Below are 17,841 nucleotides of genomic sequence, written 5' to 3' on the forward strand. Positions count from 1 at the left end.
TACTTCAGATCCCTTCATTTGAGCTGATGGAGTTGCTGGCATCTGTTCCTGTGAGGGATGTTCTGCTTTCAGTTATGTGATGCTCTCAGAAGTATATACCATGTATTCTTCTTGTAAATAAATGCCTACTTGGAATTCAGACTGAAGTATTTCTTTCAAATTAATCTGATAGTGGAGAGAGCTTACCTTGATTAAAAGCAGTATGACTACTGTTTATAGTAACAGTGCTAGCTGTTTCACTCTTGTCAAGGAAACGCAAACCTCTTCGTTTCAGAGACCAGTTTAACTTCCTCATAACAAATACTGAACTTAAAAGGAATGTTGGCATGATTAAATCAGCACTACAGAAAAAAAAATGCAAACAATCTGAAACAAGATTGAGGTGATACAAGCTCAGGATATCTAGTTAATCAGAAGTCTAGCACTTTTTGTTTATTGTTCTAAAAAGTATCTATTACAGATGAGGAAGAAAAAAAAAAGAAAAATCACTCATACCTTTAAGGTCACCTTATGAATTTTTTTTGGAGACGTATATAGATCACAAATCTTAYTTAAACTACAGCTCAATTTAGAGCTAATTTAATGGGAATTTTTTTTTATACTGTAAGTATTTTGTTGTATCTGATTACTTTTCAGCAAACCATATCGCAAGCCACTGCTGCTAAATATCCTCGAACTGTGCTCCATGCTTCTGGTTCTGCCACTGTGAGACCTGCAGGACAAGCTGGGCGAATGCTTCAGAGCCAACCTCCTACCAGTGTTCAGTCAATAAAGGTTGTTGACTGAGCGAATATCTTACGCACACAAATCCTCACTGGTGGAGGGTTTTTACCAAGGTACAATTTAAAGCTCTTCCCAGTGTTTTCAGACTTGACATAGCAAGGCCTAAAGGGTGTATCATGTTTTTACTTTTTTAAAAAAATATTTGTAAAAATGCTTATAGTAAGCATGTGGAGGGGGGAAAAATGACCTTGAAACATTGTTCTACCTCCAAACTTTTTGAAAACTTATTTTATTAAGATAAACACTTTATTTAAGGAATCTGTTGAACACTTTTAAATAAAGGATCAAATGTGACATTTTTGTCTGAAGCTCTTTTGTTTAGTTATAATGTTATTAATACCTGCTTTCAAGTGAAAATCAGACTTTAGTTACATATACTCTTAAGGATCCTTTTATAACTTCAGACCTAAATCCTACATCATACTTAAATGAAGAATAACAAGGGGGTAACCTTCACAACCAGGACGTGATTTGGTTCAGGTGAGTTACCTAATTCAAATCACTAAGCATTCTCATTTTTCAAGCTAATGTTTTAGGAATTGATGCTTACCCATTGTAGATCTAAGAATTTGCAATTTATCTTAGATCCCCAGTTTCAAAACTTGGGGAGCTGCCTACCTGTTCTTCACTCTCTTGTAGAACTCTACAGCCATGTCAAAAGATGTTGCACACAGGAGGACAGAGTTAAGCTTAAGACTTCGGACCAAGTGTAGAAGTTATAATTTTCAATACAAACAGTAAGGTTCAATAGAAAGTAATTTTAGCTTTAATAGAAGAACTGAAATATTGCTTTGTCTATCTGTACATAGCTAGAGCTACTGCTGTGCTGTTATAAAGGAGACCAGGAAGATAGATATTTACATAATTTTTTAGATGTAAAATATTTTCAATAATCTAAACAGAAAACCTTTAACCACGTTCTGAAAAACACTACCAAATATTAATTCAAGACATGAACAAGAACTAGGTAAATATTAATTTCTAAATGTGAAGTATTAAATATCAAATGTCCTTTTTTGAGTATGTATACAAGGATATGCCATGATTGGACAAGCTCTGCAGCCAGTCACAGATGGTTATAGACATGGCATTTTTGTGTATTTTGACTACATAAATCAAATGCTTAAGAAGATACATTTGTTCCAGGTCCTAGCACTAATCAAGGGGAAAAGCCCTCTTCAGACAGGAAAGCTATAATCCTAGCAATAGACTGTATAAAAACCTGAATCCCCGATGAGGCCAGATGCCAACCTATTTCTGGAACTGTTGATTTATACACATAATTTTCGCTTATTAAATTTAATTTCTTTCAGCTAGAAAACATCTCATTTATATTTCATGTCAAACAAAATAGCTTAATTGTGCAGTTCCAATATGAAATTATTATATCACTGTTAAGTCAGCTTCCGAAATTTTGGGGGGAGGGGAGGGGGAGAGAGGGGGCCTCTTACTTAACAGTGTAGTCATAAATGACCAGCCAGCCATTTGCTCTTAAAAGCTGTAAATTATTGTAGGGCAAAGCATAAGAGGAAACAACTAACCAGCATTTCAGGAGTGCAAGTTCTTCTAGCATGGAAAAAGTTACACAACTTTAGATTTACACAAGATTTTAGTTTCCAAAAAAATGATTATTTGTATTTGAAAGCCACTTTCCATCTGGCATATAATTCCATCATATATACCATGTTCCCTTGATGAACTCATGAAACTGCACATTTTCTGGACTCCTTGTCAGTGCTGCTTTCAGCTCTGATCTTCTCTGTAAAGCAAGAGGAGAAAACGCTTACTTGAAGGCACTGCTCTTTACAAGGTCAGCGCTAATCTAACTGGAGGAGGGCTGATCACATTTTAACCATGTTTGCAAGACAGGAGGGAAGCAGAGTTTGCATATTTTTCTCTTTCTTCAGAAATGCCAAATCTGACTTCAACTCTCTTCCTCAACCAACCTCAACCCCTACCAAGGGCAGATTCCCAGAAGGAAGAGAATATCTTCCAGCTCTGCCGTAGCTACGCATCTCCCCCAGCAGGGCAGGAACCTCAGCACTGCGCTATATTTGTGCAGAGGACACCACACTATGCTGTCTACATCACAAAACTACTTACCAGCTAAATGCTGAAATCCTGCTTCCATCAGATCTTCATAAATATGTTTGACAGGATTCTGATGAGCCAGCAATATACCATGTAACCAGATGAGCAGCATTCTGTGTCCATGTTCCTTATAACTTCTTTTTCCTATGCAATACACAAAGCATTTTTCTCTTCCATATGCTGGAAACATTGTATTTTGTGCTTTTGCACTTTTAGAGTTCCAAGAGGCTTTAAAACCTACTCATTTACTCTTATTTCATTTCTCGCCTAGAAGCAAAATGAAGACTGAGACTTACAAAGGTAAAAAAGTAGTTTTAACCAAAGGATAATAGGAGGAAAAAAAAGAAATCAATTCTAATACATCTTAAAATTAATTTCTTCCTTTCACTTTTATTTAACTTCTTGAAATAGTGCCTAGAGTAATAGTAAATGAGTGCAATGTGTGCTGTAGAAATATCAATCTTCCAACACTAGTGTTCCCTGAAAAGAGAGACCGCTGCTTCATGAGGGCTGTGAAAGTAGAGCATGAACAAGGTCCTCATCTATCACACTGTTGCCTAGGGCTTCCCTTGCAGCAGCATATGAACTGCAAGACCCTTCCTTGCTGCTCTTTGCTCCTATTTTTGCTTCCCAAAGACGAAGATTTCTTCAGCTAAAGAGGGAGAATGCAAGTGGCCTGTGCTTCTGCAGCAGAACTGGCCAGGAACCAGGGACAAGGGCTGCATCTGTTCACCTCAAGTTTTTATATCACTGCTCATTTTCACAAACTGAATGAAAGCAGTATGGCCATCACACATCTGGGATACTCTCATAGCTTAAAAAAGCAACTATATGCCCTATCGTGATTTATATTACTTATATACTATGTCTATACATTCCAATAATTGTTACCTGCCCATTGTTCTTCAATAGCTTTAATTTGTTCATCTGTGAACTTCCAGAACAGAGCCAGTTTTTTCCATTCATGGGGTTTTAACTGATTGTACGCTAGATTCCAAAGGGAGGAACGGATTTGCTTGGTCTGTGTGCTGTGATCTTGTTTGAAAGACAAAAAGTCTGACTCAGCATCATTATGATCTAGATGTTCCTAAAAAGGAAAGCAGATGATAAATTTTGTAATGAAGGTAGGAACACTTTTTTGTTTAGCCTGCAGTGAACACTGTGGTCTATACAGTCATATGTGGTTGCTGACAGGTGATTTGCTCAGTGCAGATAAAGGAACTATAAGAAATAGCTATTTTGTTTGGCTACCAGAGCTCTTTGGGAAAAAAGTATTCACGCTTTTGGAAGATATCGTAGAACGGATAACATTATTACAGTTTTAACAACAGAACAGACAGCAAAAAAAGACTTCCTGTGTTTACTGCTATGTATCACTAAGTTAAATACAAAATAAGACACATTTTCTCCGGCACTTGATACACAATAGTAATACGAGGTAATATTCAAGTACTGCTATGCTCTTTGTCTATGTCTACAAGTGATGTTTTAAATGTGTTTGGGGTTCAGCCACAGTTCTTACTCTTTCCTCTTGCTTCTCTTAATGCTAACCTCTCCCTAAAAAGAGGCTAGCCACTATCTGCATGAGACTTTCTCAAAATGTTCCCATCTTTGCCCCATCAGTTTTGCTTGGCTGAAGTGGGCCCGACTAGGTCACGCGGTGGCAGTATGAACCGTTGGGTTTGGCTTCCAAGGCCCTGTTCAGCAAAGCGTCTGAGCACCAATAAGCACATGTGCATTGAACCTAGATCCAATTTTATTGCCTGCATAGGCAAAACCATACACATACACCAAAACCAAAACTGTAACTAAACCATAGACATATTACCCACTAGGTTAAAAACGATGTTGCTATAGTATCTATGGCTTGCCTGAAACAGGAATGATGGGGTTGGCTGCTTCTTGTTTGGGTACCTCTGCAAAAGCAGTTTCCAGCAGTTATTTCAGCCCCAGTTGAGTGCTACCTAGGGGAAATCCTATTTCCTAGTGGAGGTAAACTCAAACTACTTTGATACTTCATTGTGTTTACATGCTAGTCCTGTTTCAAATCAGTCTCCAAAATGAAATCTCTTCAGGAAGTTGATACAGAATGACAAAGCAGATACTAGACAAGAAAAGGAAATGGCAGCATGCTACATTTTAGAAGTGCTAAGCATAAAATACTCCATTCTAGATTAAATGCCAAGAACAGTATTATTTCCTAACCTTATGTGAGACTTGCAAGAAAAAACCCTCAGTTCAATAATTAGGCATTGTCATATATGTTAGATTACATTTTTCTGGTGCAAGCTATCTCATGCTTCGTGAAGCATGCAAGGTGAGGTTTAGGACATGTTGCAGGGTAGCCTTGATTAGTGGCTCAGGCTCTCTCCAGGACAGTGCTTCCCTTCTGGGTTTAAAAAACAAACAAACAAGCAAACAAACTTCTCTCTCCTCCCTTTGCAGCACCACAGCTTCCCTTTGCTGCTACTTGTGTGTCTAGGGTAGGATACAAACAGCAACCCTCAAATCCAGTCAAAAACAGCCTTGGCAAGGGTGGTGAAGGGTTGGGTAGAAGCAATAAATAGAAAAAAGGAAAAACAGAGAACAAGACAGTCTTTCACGCAAATTTGTATCGTGCACTTCCTCACAGCAATGTGACATTTCTTTTTGTAACAGATGCCTTGTCACAAATCACAGTCAGCTCAATGTAATAAAAAGATGGTTCTTACAATAATGGTTCAGAACACTGTAGCTTCATGCACGATAACACTACCTGAACAACTTTATATTCCATAACTGCAACATTTGAACTACTCCCAAAAGCTGTGCGCTTAGCTTCAGGTAATGGGATACAAACACTTATATTTTTATCTCCCAACATCTGTTGAGCTCTTGAAGAAAAGCATCTGCTTAAACATCTTTTCTTCTCCTCAGGCAGTTCAGTAAACAATGCCGAAAGGTTAGGAGCATCACTTCTCGCTGCTATCAGACTTGTCGTATCTTCCTTGGCAACAAGCGATTTCACTTCTAATTTGCCTTCGAGCCGAAAGAAATAATAACGTACCTGACAACTCTGAACTGAAGCAAATTAGCTATGCACAACACAGGCAGTTCACGGACATGTTTTTCATTAGAATTAATCTAGATCTATGATTTACCAGCACAATTCCCTGCACCATTAAATATCACAGAAATGGACATGTAGGGCTGGAGAGGATGGTAAAAGACCAGCTAGTTCATGTGCCTGCCCACAGGCAGGATCAGGTATGCCTGTACCACCCCTGAGAGGCACTTGGCTAATCTGGTGAAACAAACACTCACTAGTAGAAAGCAGGAATGAGAATGAGGCTGTAGATTTAAATAGCAGCTTAGCAATGAGAAAGAGCAGCAAAATAGTTTTCAAGCTACACACTGAAACAGTCAATCAAATTCCTTTCACCAGTCCTTTTAGCCCAGTTTGCTAGGTCAGGTGCTCACAGGATTACTTGCTTTACATAAATAGCTGTAGCACCTTCATTTCTGCAGTTTTTATGGTTCATGCAACAAAAATAGACAACTTGTACTCCCTCACTAGCGCCAATCTGAAAACGAGAGCTTTTGTGATAGCTTGGGGATTTTAGGTTGCATTATATCAAAACCCAACAGATTCAATCAATTGCTAGAGCTTGCATAAAACTGTCTCCAAACAGGAAAATCTGAGCAGCCCAATACAAGACTGAATTATTTATGGAGCATTAATAGGTACTAAAATTAACCTTCACCATCCTCTGAAATACCTCCCTTTTATCTTAGCAAGTATGTAGGTATAGCACGTTCTTTGTGGTTCATTGCTAATGTCATGATCAGAATAAATACTTTCTCAGGATTTTAGATGGTCCCAATCAAGATCCTGTACCATCACTAAGCAGCCTATATTAAAAAAAAGTGTGACAGCTAGACAAGCTTAGAAATTCAGACAATCGAGGCCAATCTAAGCAGTGTCCTTACTTCACGTGGTTGCCTGGGTCTTTCCCCTTTGTTTCTTGAGTTTTGTAATTAACTGCGTCAAACAGAAGAGGGAGCGCTCACTGCAGCGGCTGAGCTCGCTGCCCTCCCTGGCAAAGGAACAACACACACTTGCACTCCATTTTTTTAAACCAAGGATTTTGCTGTACCAAAGGACACGTGGGTCAACATGGATTCGGATCATCCGGACTCTGATGTTCATGGCACAGTCTGAATTTGGGTCAGAATATGTCTCCACCCCTTTTTCTCTGTGTTTAGTGCATGTTGCTGGAAAATGATACGTTCTGTCTACAATTTTACAGCTTGTCAGGGACAAAACCTGAACTGGATAGAGGCTTTCCAATTTCCAGTCCTAACCCCAATTTATCAAGGCTAGTCTTACAACCTCTCAAGACGACATCATCTCAGGCAAAAGGCACTAAGTTCAGGATCAGCTTTTCCCTTATGGTTTCCTTTAGTGTAGTGAATGATGTCTCTTACCTGTTTTCTAGCATAATACCTTTCTGCTTTAATGATCATATCTACGATGAGGGCATAATTGCTCCTTGATGCCACAGCTAGTGCAGTTTTTCCATGCTGAAAGCAGAGACAGTGAATCATAACATGATCTCATATATATATGAGGATAAGTACATTATAGAATTTACAGAGTCCTACCATTTTTTTCAAGAAAATGCATCTACTACAATGTTATAGCTTCAAGGCAGCTACAATCAAAGTTCTTCTATGCTTTGTATGAGTTGCAATCCCTGAATCCAGAGATGGTCAATTTTCCCCAACATGTGGACCCCTAAAAAACTTCTAGTGAGGTACAGTTGGCTTCAGAAACCTCTTATATGCAGACTGCTGCACGCTTTTTATCAACACGCTTTCTTCAGTCACTGTTTCTGAGTTAGTGGAATCCCAGGCATCCACATGCTGAAAACTATTGCAAATACAGGTCACCCCCCTGCTATGGTTAAGCTGGCATTTCAGCTGGATGGTGCGATAAAGTTGCAAAACTCCTAAGGATAAGCTCAGGTCTTGTTCTAGATGGTAAGAGAAGCTGGGTCATACAACGAAGGGGGGTATGTGCATGACTTTATCATGACAACTGAAGAGTGCACTACTGAAGGCGATGTTTTGAGGGTAGTACAGACAATCAAAGGAATTAAAATCTGTTGTTTTAATTCCAGTTACAGAGGACTGTTCAGTTTATCTGAACTAATCTGTTACCAACACTTTGATGTACAGGCATTTCAATGGCTTTACAGGATTCTCTCTGTAATCTTCCACTTGCAGTGGATTTCCACTGAGCAGAGCTGCCTCAGATGTGAATATTCAGGGTATTCTTCACACATCAAGAGCTAGGCCCTCTAGAAAATTAAGCCTAAAAGAAGACAACCCCTTAAAATTTGAAGGCTCAGTAATTAAATTATAAGGCACTTCAACTCTCCAGCTATTATGAAGTTCCCTGACACATACCTTTTGAGTTCTAGCTCCTGGCTCTGTTCAAGATCATTATAATTATCCCATTTGTAGAAAGCATCACATTGGGAGCCTAAGACATTACATTTCACAAAATATCACACAGAAGTACTTAACACAAGGAGACACCACAGACTGCAAGAGCTCCTTGGGGCCCACCTCTGGAAAGGCACTCTGCATTCCCAGGGCGGGAGGTGGAAAAAGGAGGGTGCCTGGCCTCCTTTGCTAGCTTCAAGTACCACTGGGATCCTGTGTGCACATGCAGCACCACAGTCTTATGCAGAGAAAGTGCTCTCCCGGCTATCAACATGTCCTATCAAAATTACACCTGAAGACAGGGAGAAGTCAAGTCTCCCAAGAGAGCATTTCCTGAGCATTAACAGCAGGCAGCTTGTACAGATGCGTCACACATGCTGGAGACTGAGGATTCCTGCTGTCAGGGAACAGACACCAGAAGAACAGGGAGCTGGCAACCCAAGCAGGCTCCCCTTCTCCCAGCCTGCTGTTCAGCGAGTAAGGAGGGGAACATCTTTAGCACCCCCAGGAGCAGTTCAGCTCAAAGACTCTTGTACTTGCCAACGTTCCCAGCTGTGAAATCACCCCAGGACTCACCCAGTAAACAGACAAGGAAACAGCCCTTCCAAGAAATAAAAGCAGTGCAGAAAGATGACAGAATTTGTGCTGGCACAAAGCCACATGCTCATAATATGCCCTGAAATCTGTCAACACAGCTATAACATCAGGGCACTATCCAGCTCAAAGGCCTGCAGGTACTTAAGGTCAGAATGAGCATCAAGATGTAACTTTCAGTGTCTCCCTTTGGAATATAAAAAGGTAGAGACATTTTTCCAATAGCCAAGGCACTGTCTAAAGTTGACAGGACTCTCTGTTTTGGTACTTCTTCCAGTCATTGCCGTTCTTGCCTCAGTCTTTCCAGACTGGACTTTCAGTAACAGATGCCTCAGGGTCTAAGCACCCACCCGAATGCATCTTGAATGGTTCGTCAGGATACCGGGCACCACCAATTTCAGATGGCCCAGTGCACTAAAGGGCAAACTCACCATCACTGCAGTCAGTGAAATTTGAACTGTCTCTCTCTCTGCTGGCAACAAACTTGACTGTGGGTGTATGGTGGTAATGACTGCACACCACTTCTGCTCTGTGAGACTTACTTGTCCTTTTCAAATCTGAGGACTGACAGTGAGGTTTACCCTTTCAACTATGGAGTTTAGAAGTTTTACATTTTTAAGCACACAGCCTTTCACCACCTCTAAATGCAAAAACAGCTCTTCACTAAAACAATTTCAGATCTCTGCAAGCTGCAGGCAAGGCAATATTAAAGTGGAACTTCTTTTGTAACAAGCTAATATTAAAAGGAACTTCCTTTGTAACAAATAATGCTTAGCTGCATTCATTGTACGAAAGATGGCTGGAAACACACTTCCTGTGTCTCTGAGAAGATTATAAACAAAACAAAACAAAGTCACATAATCCTTGCTTGCGTGAGGATTATATGAAGTATACCTTATCCACAGTCTTGAGATCACAGCCTGCCTTCAGCAGCACTTCCACCAGCTCCACATTGCCAAGATCAGCTGCCAGATGCAAAGGGGTTTCTTGCCTCTGGAATGAATAACACCAAACAAATATAATATGCCAAACTCCCCCTTAGAATGGAAATGCTTATGATTTAAAACTAAATAAGATTCACAACGAGAGACGGCCTTGGCTAGAAAATACTGAACAGAATGAAAGCATTTAACTTTTGAATGATCTAACTGCCAATTTTGTTTAAGGCAAACAAGAGAGATCTCTACAGGGATCTCTACAGGAAAAATACACAGGAGTTCCAGATGGCTCAGGAAAAGATTAGTATCATTCCCCTCTAATGCACTGTAATGTAACAAACTCTCTATCCTCTAACTCTCTGTTTGGGGCAGAGTGCTTCATGTGACCGTCAACCCCCATATCACCCTCTCAAGTAACCTTTCCCTGCTGAAATTCATGCAAAGTCAAGTGGGTATCCGTAACTTTCAATAGTACGTTGTGCCACAGCCCACAATAGAGTTGCTTAGGCAGCCCTGCCAAATAGTGGGATTGAGTGGAAGGTAAAACAGAGATCTACCTGCTCCATAATGGGTCCAGTGAATCTTAAACCACAAACAAAAGCATTAAACAAAACCAAACCATTAACAAAAAGTATAGTGATAGGGATGTTCTGCTTCAAGTCTAATCTTTGGGTCCAAAATGAGGGTTGTGTAGTCTCTACACTGCTCCAATTACCCACATAAAAATCTAAGTATTTATTCTTATATAGAATATTATCAAGAAACTCAGTTCTACCACAAGCAGCAGGGGGGCTCAGCAGTCTAATGATCAGAGTAGACACCTATTCCTGTCACAAAGAAGTTATTTGCTTCTTGCTCTTTTACTATTCTTTACTATTATAGGAAAGTATTCCAGACTTTTGTGGGTGCAATGTAGCAGCAAATAATTATTTATGGAAATCTTGCATATCTGGAAATGTCCCACAGTATGTTTCATATGACACAGCATCCTTTTAATCTGAAGTTTTTGTGCCTGTGCTCCTCTAATGATGCAAGCCTACATTCTGCAGATGTAGTTAGAGTACTTTTTAGGTCCTCATGTAATTATTAAAATTGTACCTTAACTTACAGGTTGCAGAATTAAACAGATCCTTACACACCAAGATACGCCAGCTTTAGGGTTCCACATACAGTCTTACTCAAGCTCTTTTGAGAATACACACTGATTATATGACCTCAAATTTCCCCCAATAAAACATCCTCCTTTTTTCTTCCGTAATTTAGAGATGTGTATGTATCTATTGTGTGTGACTTCAAGTATGCTAGAGAAAACACAAGTAATATTTCTAAAAGATGTGTGAGAAGTTTACAAAATTGTCTATTTTATTCAACAAAATAGCTTATCGCCACACACATTTTGACTCTAGCTACAAATAATAGGATGCTTTGGAGGTTATCTGTCTCCTGCAAAAAATCATAAATTTCAATAAAATGAATAATGGGATGGGGGAAGCCACAGATTCCACAAAGACTATTTCTTTCCCAAAAAACAATATACATAAAAATAAATAGAATAACTCTGTATCCTCAGTGTTCCATGTTTACTTGGGAAGCCTTAATTTTTCTTTCAGTGCACTAATCTTCATGGGATTTCATTGCTTTTTATTAAAAAAGGATCAAGGAGAACCTCTCTAATCTAGAACTATATGGCTAGACCTGCCCAGAATTGCCATTAATTAAGAGAAAAAATCCTGAATCAATCAAACCTTTATGTATCAGATTAGTTTTTCAATGGGACACGTTTGAGGTTAAGAGAGCCTGTGACAGATCTCTCTCTCTGTATACTTCAGAAAGTTTATACTGAAAGAGTTCCTGTGAGCTAAAGACAGGCAAATGGCTCTCTGCACTGGGTTTCCCTCTAAATTCCATACCTCTGAGACATTTTTGTCATTTATTATTCATAAATCATAACAAACAAGAAATTAATCCAAAAAACTTCTGGATATATAGTGTTTTGCTACCATATCTTGCACAAACAGTACTAGCACAGCCTGTACCAGCACCCAATACTTATGCGTGCACACAAAAAGATAAGGAGGGAACTGCCTCTTATTTATTGCACCATGAGTCCATAAGGAAAAAAAAACAAAAACGAAACAGCAATTTCTATTTCAAACAAAATCCAAATAATCTCTTCTTTCTCAATGAAGTTACATTGCTTCCCACTTTTTCTTACGTGATTTAAGGAGTTTATAGCATGTTTGGCATCCAAGAGGCTTTTTACTACAGGTAGATGATTATTGATGACTGCTAAATGGAGAGGGGAATTCTTCTGCTGTGGAGAAAAAAAAAAAAGCTATTATACTAGGATACTTTCATTAAAAGCTTCATTCAAATAAAAAGGAGGTCTTGTCAAAATGCGTCCCCTGCAAATAGGACACAGGATATGCTCCAGCAGAGATTAAAGCTGCAGAAAACACAACTCCAGGTGCTGAGTTACGCCACAGGGACCCAGTTAGAGCCACATGACTAGCCTCCTCCTCCTCATGCAACATCTACAGCAGCTTGTAAACAAATACATTAGAGAAATCTATAATTTTTCACTGCATAGTGCTTACCAGTAAGTATGTCACTGCTTACAAACTGTCAGCAAGGCACTAATTTTAATGTATTCATACATGGGCTGTGCTGCTACCTTTGGTTCACAAAAAAGACTTTAGGGCAGCATTTCTTTTCCCTCAGAAAACTTGGTTTGCCCTTATTTGAATAGGCTGGAGACAATATAATTCTAAATCAGGTATACAACTGTCAAAATCTACTTTCCAGGAATAAATTCTTGTAACACATTGCTTCTTTAATATTCTTGGTAATTATACCTAGAAAGAAATTAAGTTTTGTTATTTGAGTGACTATTCATGAAAATAACTGTAGCATTTGTCCAACACAAGTCACAATCCAACCATTAGACTGGCAAGATCAATTTGCATGTTGAACCTATGATTCATCACTTTCTTGTTCAATACAGCTAAAAATAAATCATACCAGTGCCAATCACCAATGCCAGAGACCTATTCATTAGTGTCTTTACAAACCACAGCCTTTTCTTCAGGGCTACAGAAAAATAATAAAGCACTTGCACAACACTGTACTGGAAATGTTTCCAATACTTACATTATAATTTTAAGAGTTGCTTCTGCTACAGAAAGTTAATGTGAACAAGCAGCGCAACAACCAACTGATCTTTAAAATAAATCATTTCAAAGACATTACAAATTATTCCTCCTTGACAACATTAAACGACAGTCAAGTGATTATGGCAGGTAAATCATGAAGTCTGGATTTCTATTTTCATCCTGTACTGCAGAAGTGTAAAATATTTTCCTGTTCACAGAAAGTTCCAGATGTAACAACTGTTGTATCTGAAGTGAGACAAGATTTGAATACTAAGAATACTTAAAAAAACAACACCCACCTTTCCAAGTAATGACTGTATGCAGATTTGGAAGGCATATGCTTTTAGCACAGAGGGTAAAAACACCGAAGTTTTTATTTGCCTCACATAGGGATATCCACAAGGTAAGATGAAGTGCCATGCATGGATGCCTACACTACTGCTACTTAGTCCAAGCAGAGTACTCTGCTAATCTCCTTATACCGCCCAGTCCTTGGGTTAGCCTGGCCACCTCTACACAGCAGTGCTTTAGTCTGTCCAGGCACTCGACGTGTTTGTGGAACAGGAGCTTGTCTTGATTAGTCTCTACACATTGCTAACAAACATTCATAAACCATATAATCAATAACATTTACAGTAAAAATAATAAAAGAGCTAGTCAGTCTCATTCAGCTATAGGAATTCTCAAGGAAGGCATTAAAGACAGAACAAATTTGTCCTGGACGCCAGCAGAAAAGTTATGTTAATACATGCTCACCTCTGGTTTAGGGACAAGGTCAATATTCTTATCAAGAAGAAACGTGACCAAGGATAGATGTCCATTCTGGATTGCAATTTGCAAAGCACTGGTATTGTTCTGAAATAGATGTTATAAACAGCAAAAGCTTATGTTTTTGCCTCTGGAAAAAACAATAAAACTAAAGACTGCTATCCATATGGAATAATTTTTCATTTAAATTTGTGCTATTTTCCAAAAAAAGGTCCCTTTGATAAAATGATATAAAATGAAGTAGGACACCAGTTAGTATGATGTGGTTTTGTAAATACTAAAGGAACTTTACATTGTTACTATATTGCAACAAACATAACACCAGCACTCCATAGTCCTTTCCAATTTCTCTTAAGGAAGAGAAAAACAGCTTTGTCAGCTATCCTGTCAGCTATCATAGACAGTGACAATTCCAGCACATCTCCTGGTCTTTCAGTGTGACCTTTAATAAACAATTACATTCACATTAATAAATTTTTTTAATTGATAGAAAATTTTCCCTTAATACTTCTGCTAAATGAAACAAGCTCTCAGTCTCCTGGAACCAAATTCTTGGAAATTCTTGCAAGAGGCAAACCAAGGCTGTTAAAGAAGTCTGAGTTACACTGGAATCCAGGAGCCAGATGTTGAAAACAGGTTTATCATCAGCTCAGTCATACACACTGCCAAAATTGAAGATTTTCAATTACCCCATAGTTGGTTACATTTCCAAGCCATATGTTTTACTATTGTATAAACAGTAAATATAAAAGCCCCACCACAATATTCTGTCAAATAAATCTATACTATATTTCTTCCACACAAATTTTGTACTTTTAACATTCTCCACATTCCCATTTATATTTTAATAAAATGATTATCTTTTATTTTTTCATAAAAATAAACAGAACAAATATATTGTTAGTACACAGAGAAGAGGAGGATATGACCCTTTCCCCAGCCCAGCATGTCCCAATAACAGTGTGCTAAAGGAACACTATTTACATACTTGAGTTAAAAGGTTGATGTCACTCCCTGCTTCCAGCAAGAGCTCAGCACATTTTTCATGACCTCCTTCAACAGACAAATAAAATGGAGTTTTTCCATTCTAAACCAACAAAGAGAGACAAAATGTCCGTTCCAATTTAAGCTATGCATAGCCAATTATAAAGTTCTGACACAAAACAGATGAGTTTATCAGACTTATCCAGATCAACAGAAAAGGAGAGATGGTAGCAAGAGTACATCACCTAAATGCTCCTGTATGAACACGCAAATGAAATGACAACTCACCACCCCTTAAGTGGTGGATGTCATTTATGTCAACACACGTCCATTAAAGTGTACAGATAACTATTTCATACGTCTTTATCGTGTTCTTCGTTTTGAAAGAACATTACAATCAGCAGACACAGAAACAAAGACGATGGATAGAAATTGCCGCTACTCAGCACAAAACAGCAATGCTCTTGTGTCAGTGCATACCACAAAGGCCAGGCTCTGTTAACCCAGTGCCATGGATTTCTGATGTATTCTCAATTCTAGCACTAGTTAAAAGGAGCAGTAAACCTGTTGCATATGTTTTTCCAAAGTTCTCACCTCCCCAAAATCTTCATGTCTCCAAAGCAAGTCTCTAAAATAAGTTACATTAGCAGCACAATGACCTAATCCCTACATGTGAAATATTACAATACACAAAGGTTTATTTAAAGTTACTCCAGTGTTTCAGCATTCACTGAAGCATTAATAATTCCCTATTTTTTCTTGCCTGAACTCCTGACACTGCTACTCTGTTAAAATTTAATATATTCTAGTACATTGCTAGTGCTGAGGTGAGAGAGCTCTGTTTACACACAAAATGGAACATCTCCAACTAGCACTTTTTAGCCATGACATGGTAGGGCCAAAAGTAGTACAAGCTCTGTGTGCAGAAGCAACACCTTTCTTGGACAAATTTTGGAAACACAGGGGCTTCAAATTTCAAAAGGACTTGTCTCTCAAAGCTTGCATAGCTGAAAAAAACCCAGACTAGTTGGCTAAGAGATAATCCCTCTACTCATAAATCTTTTCTTGATAAATGAAGAGAAGGACCTTCAGTAGGAGTGGATGTCCCTTACTCATTTCATACAGTCTTCTGCTGGGACAGCAGAAGAGATTGTGAGCCACAAGGCAGGTTCCTGCAATGGGCATGCCTGCCCACTAAGAATTGAACTAACTCGCCCAATTCATTCCAGCCGCCCCACGAAAGAAGCAGAAGAAACAATTCCTTTTGCAAAGCAGTAATTATGAACTGAGTGATTAGACTTAAGCATGCATTCCCCTCCTTCACACCTACTTTATATCTTAAAACAAAGCATGAATTACGCATGTGCTCATGAGTGTATCAACGCAGGGATACAAACTTCACCGCTAGTATGTACTCTATGAATATGCTGGCTGAACTCAACAGTACTAACCCAGGAAAAAAAAAGTGGGCTGACAATGTCTGAAGTCAATTCTGTGCAGCCAAGCGAGATCGGATGAACAACATACAAATCCGAGACCTCCTTGCTGAGGTGCCTGTGATGGCATGTGCTGGGTGTGAACGATGAACTGTCTCACAGAGACCTATAAAGCACCAGAGGCAGTACAAGGAACAGGATCATGTGGCCAGAAAGGTTGAAGGACTGGAAACAAAGTGGAGGACTGGACTCCACTCAGCTGCTCATGAAATCATAGCCGTGAGTTCAGTAACTGAAATAAGTGACCATATTAACATCTTGAGAGTCTGTAGAGTCTCTATCCTTGGAGATATTCAAAACCTAGCTGGACATGGTCCTGGGGAACCTGTTCTAGCTGATCTTGCTTGAGCATGGGGTTGTACCAGAGGATCTCCAGAGGTCCCTTCCAACCTCAGTAATTCTGTGATCTTCACTGACGGACAAGTCACAGTGTACACTGAAGAGTTTTGTTTGGCTTGCAGACTTGTACACCAGCACATAACCTCTATATGTCACAGAAGTACCACCTGCTTAGCTTGCAACCAGCCACATTTGTTCTGCCTTTCATTCTATCAGTAGTTAGGGTATGCAAGATGGAGAGGAAGCCATTGCGCATGGAATAGAGGACAGAGTAAGAGATATTGAAGGAGTTAGTGGAGCTGAATTCATTGGAGGAGGGACAAAGAAATAGGATGCAAACACTGGAAAGCAGCAGAACTAATGAAGTCTAGTCAGTGCAACATTTCTTTTTTTAAAATATTATTTTTGTTGTTTTTCCAATCTCTATCTCCTTCAGTAATTTCTGTGTCCTCACCTGATTGAGGTCATTTATTTCTTTCCAATGTTTGAGCAGAATTTGTACAACTTCACCGTGACCATTTTTAGCTGCTAGATGCAATGCTGTGTTTCCCTCCTTGAATTAAAATGTCAAAGAAGATATTTTAAAACCCAGATTAAAGTAGAAACATTAAGTAAAAACAATAGCTTGCGTTAACATGTGTTTAAATACAAAACCTTTGGTCTTTCCAGATCACACTCTTGTATACAAGGAGAAAGGGGCAGTTCCACAGAATGTTCCAACATTCACACTTTTTTCTAATCCAAAAAGAGCCTTTTCACATGTACACAGACATAACTTTGCTGGCCTATTGAAAGACAGAACTGAGGACTTTATGGTTGTTTCATGTATTATGAAAATCGCAGGGTATTACCAGTGGAAAGGCCTGAAATTCTAACTCTTAAAGAATGATTCAGAAGAAAATTGTTAACTTTGGGCACTGGATCCCACAAGGATGAGGATTTGGCCAAGCCCCACAAAAGCAGTAATTTAATGATTAAGGGCCAAAATCTAGGCCTTTGATGCCACCATAGCAATCTTCAAGTCCTCTTCACCAACAGCACAATTCCTCACTAGCTGAGAAAAAAAACAGCACACAAGCAAGCAAATAAAAACAAAGAGCAATCTAGATAAGCATCAGGAAGAGCAGCAGCAGCTTTTGAGCTAAAAGACAATGCTGGTACAAGAACAGATATAAAACTGGCTAGAAACAAACTGAAGCTGAAAAC

The 17,841-nt window shown here is 38.9% G+C and overlaps 2 protein-coding genes across 19 annotated transcripts in view; one reads left to right on the forward strand and one right to left on the reverse strand.

Annotated features, from left to right (window-relative positions):
• Positions 1–1,077, forward strand: part of POC5 (POC5 centriolar protein) — a 29,229-nt gene extending 28,152 nt beyond the window's left edge. For all 14 annotated transcript variants that reach the window (XM_026057370.1, XM_026057377.1, XM_026057380.1 and 11 more), the window contains one exon: positions 637–1,077. In XM_026057370.1, coding sequence (XP_025913155.1) covers positions 637–786 — 150 coding nt within the window. In that variant the 3' untranslated portion in view covers positions 787–1,077. The remainder of the gene's footprint in view (positions 1–636) is intronic.
• ANKDD1B (ankyrin repeat and death domain containing 1B) overlaps positions 986–17,841 on the reverse strand; it is a 35,589-nt gene continuing 18,733 nt past the window's right edge. For 2 of the 5 annotated variants that reach the window (XM_026057385.1, XM_026057388.1), the window contains exons 7-15: positions 17,090–17,188; positions 14,805–14,903; positions 13,805–13,903; positions 12,112–12,210; positions 9,853–9,951; positions 7,342–7,437; positions 3,766–3,961; positions 2,887–3,018; positions 986–2,542 (exon numbers count right to left, since the gene is read on the reverse strand). In XM_026057385.1, coding sequence (XP_025913170.1) covers positions 2,484–2,542; positions 2,887–3,018; positions 3,766–3,961; positions 7,342–7,437; positions 9,853–9,951; positions 12,112–12,210; positions 13,805–13,903; positions 14,805–14,903; positions 17,090–17,188 — 978 coding nt within the window. In that variant the 3' untranslated portion in view covers positions 986–2,483. Of the gene's footprint in view, positions 2,543–2,886; positions 3,142–3,765; positions 3,962–7,341; positions 7,438–9,852; positions 9,952–12,111; positions 12,211–13,804; positions 13,904–14,804; positions 14,904–17,089; positions 17,189–17,841 lie in introns of those variants that run through there. The other 3 variants (XM_026057386.1, XM_026057387.1, XM_026057389.1) reach the window with 3 other exon arrangements.

Source organism: Apteryx rowi, unplaced genomic scaffold, assembly GCF_003343035.1.
Source record: "Apteryx rowi isolate R43461 unplaced genomic scaffold, aptRow1 scaffold_139, whole genome shotgun sequence".
NCBI classification, from domain to species: domain Eukaryota; kingdom Metazoa; phylum Chordata; class Aves; order Apterygiformes; family Apterygidae; genus Apteryx; species Apteryx rowi.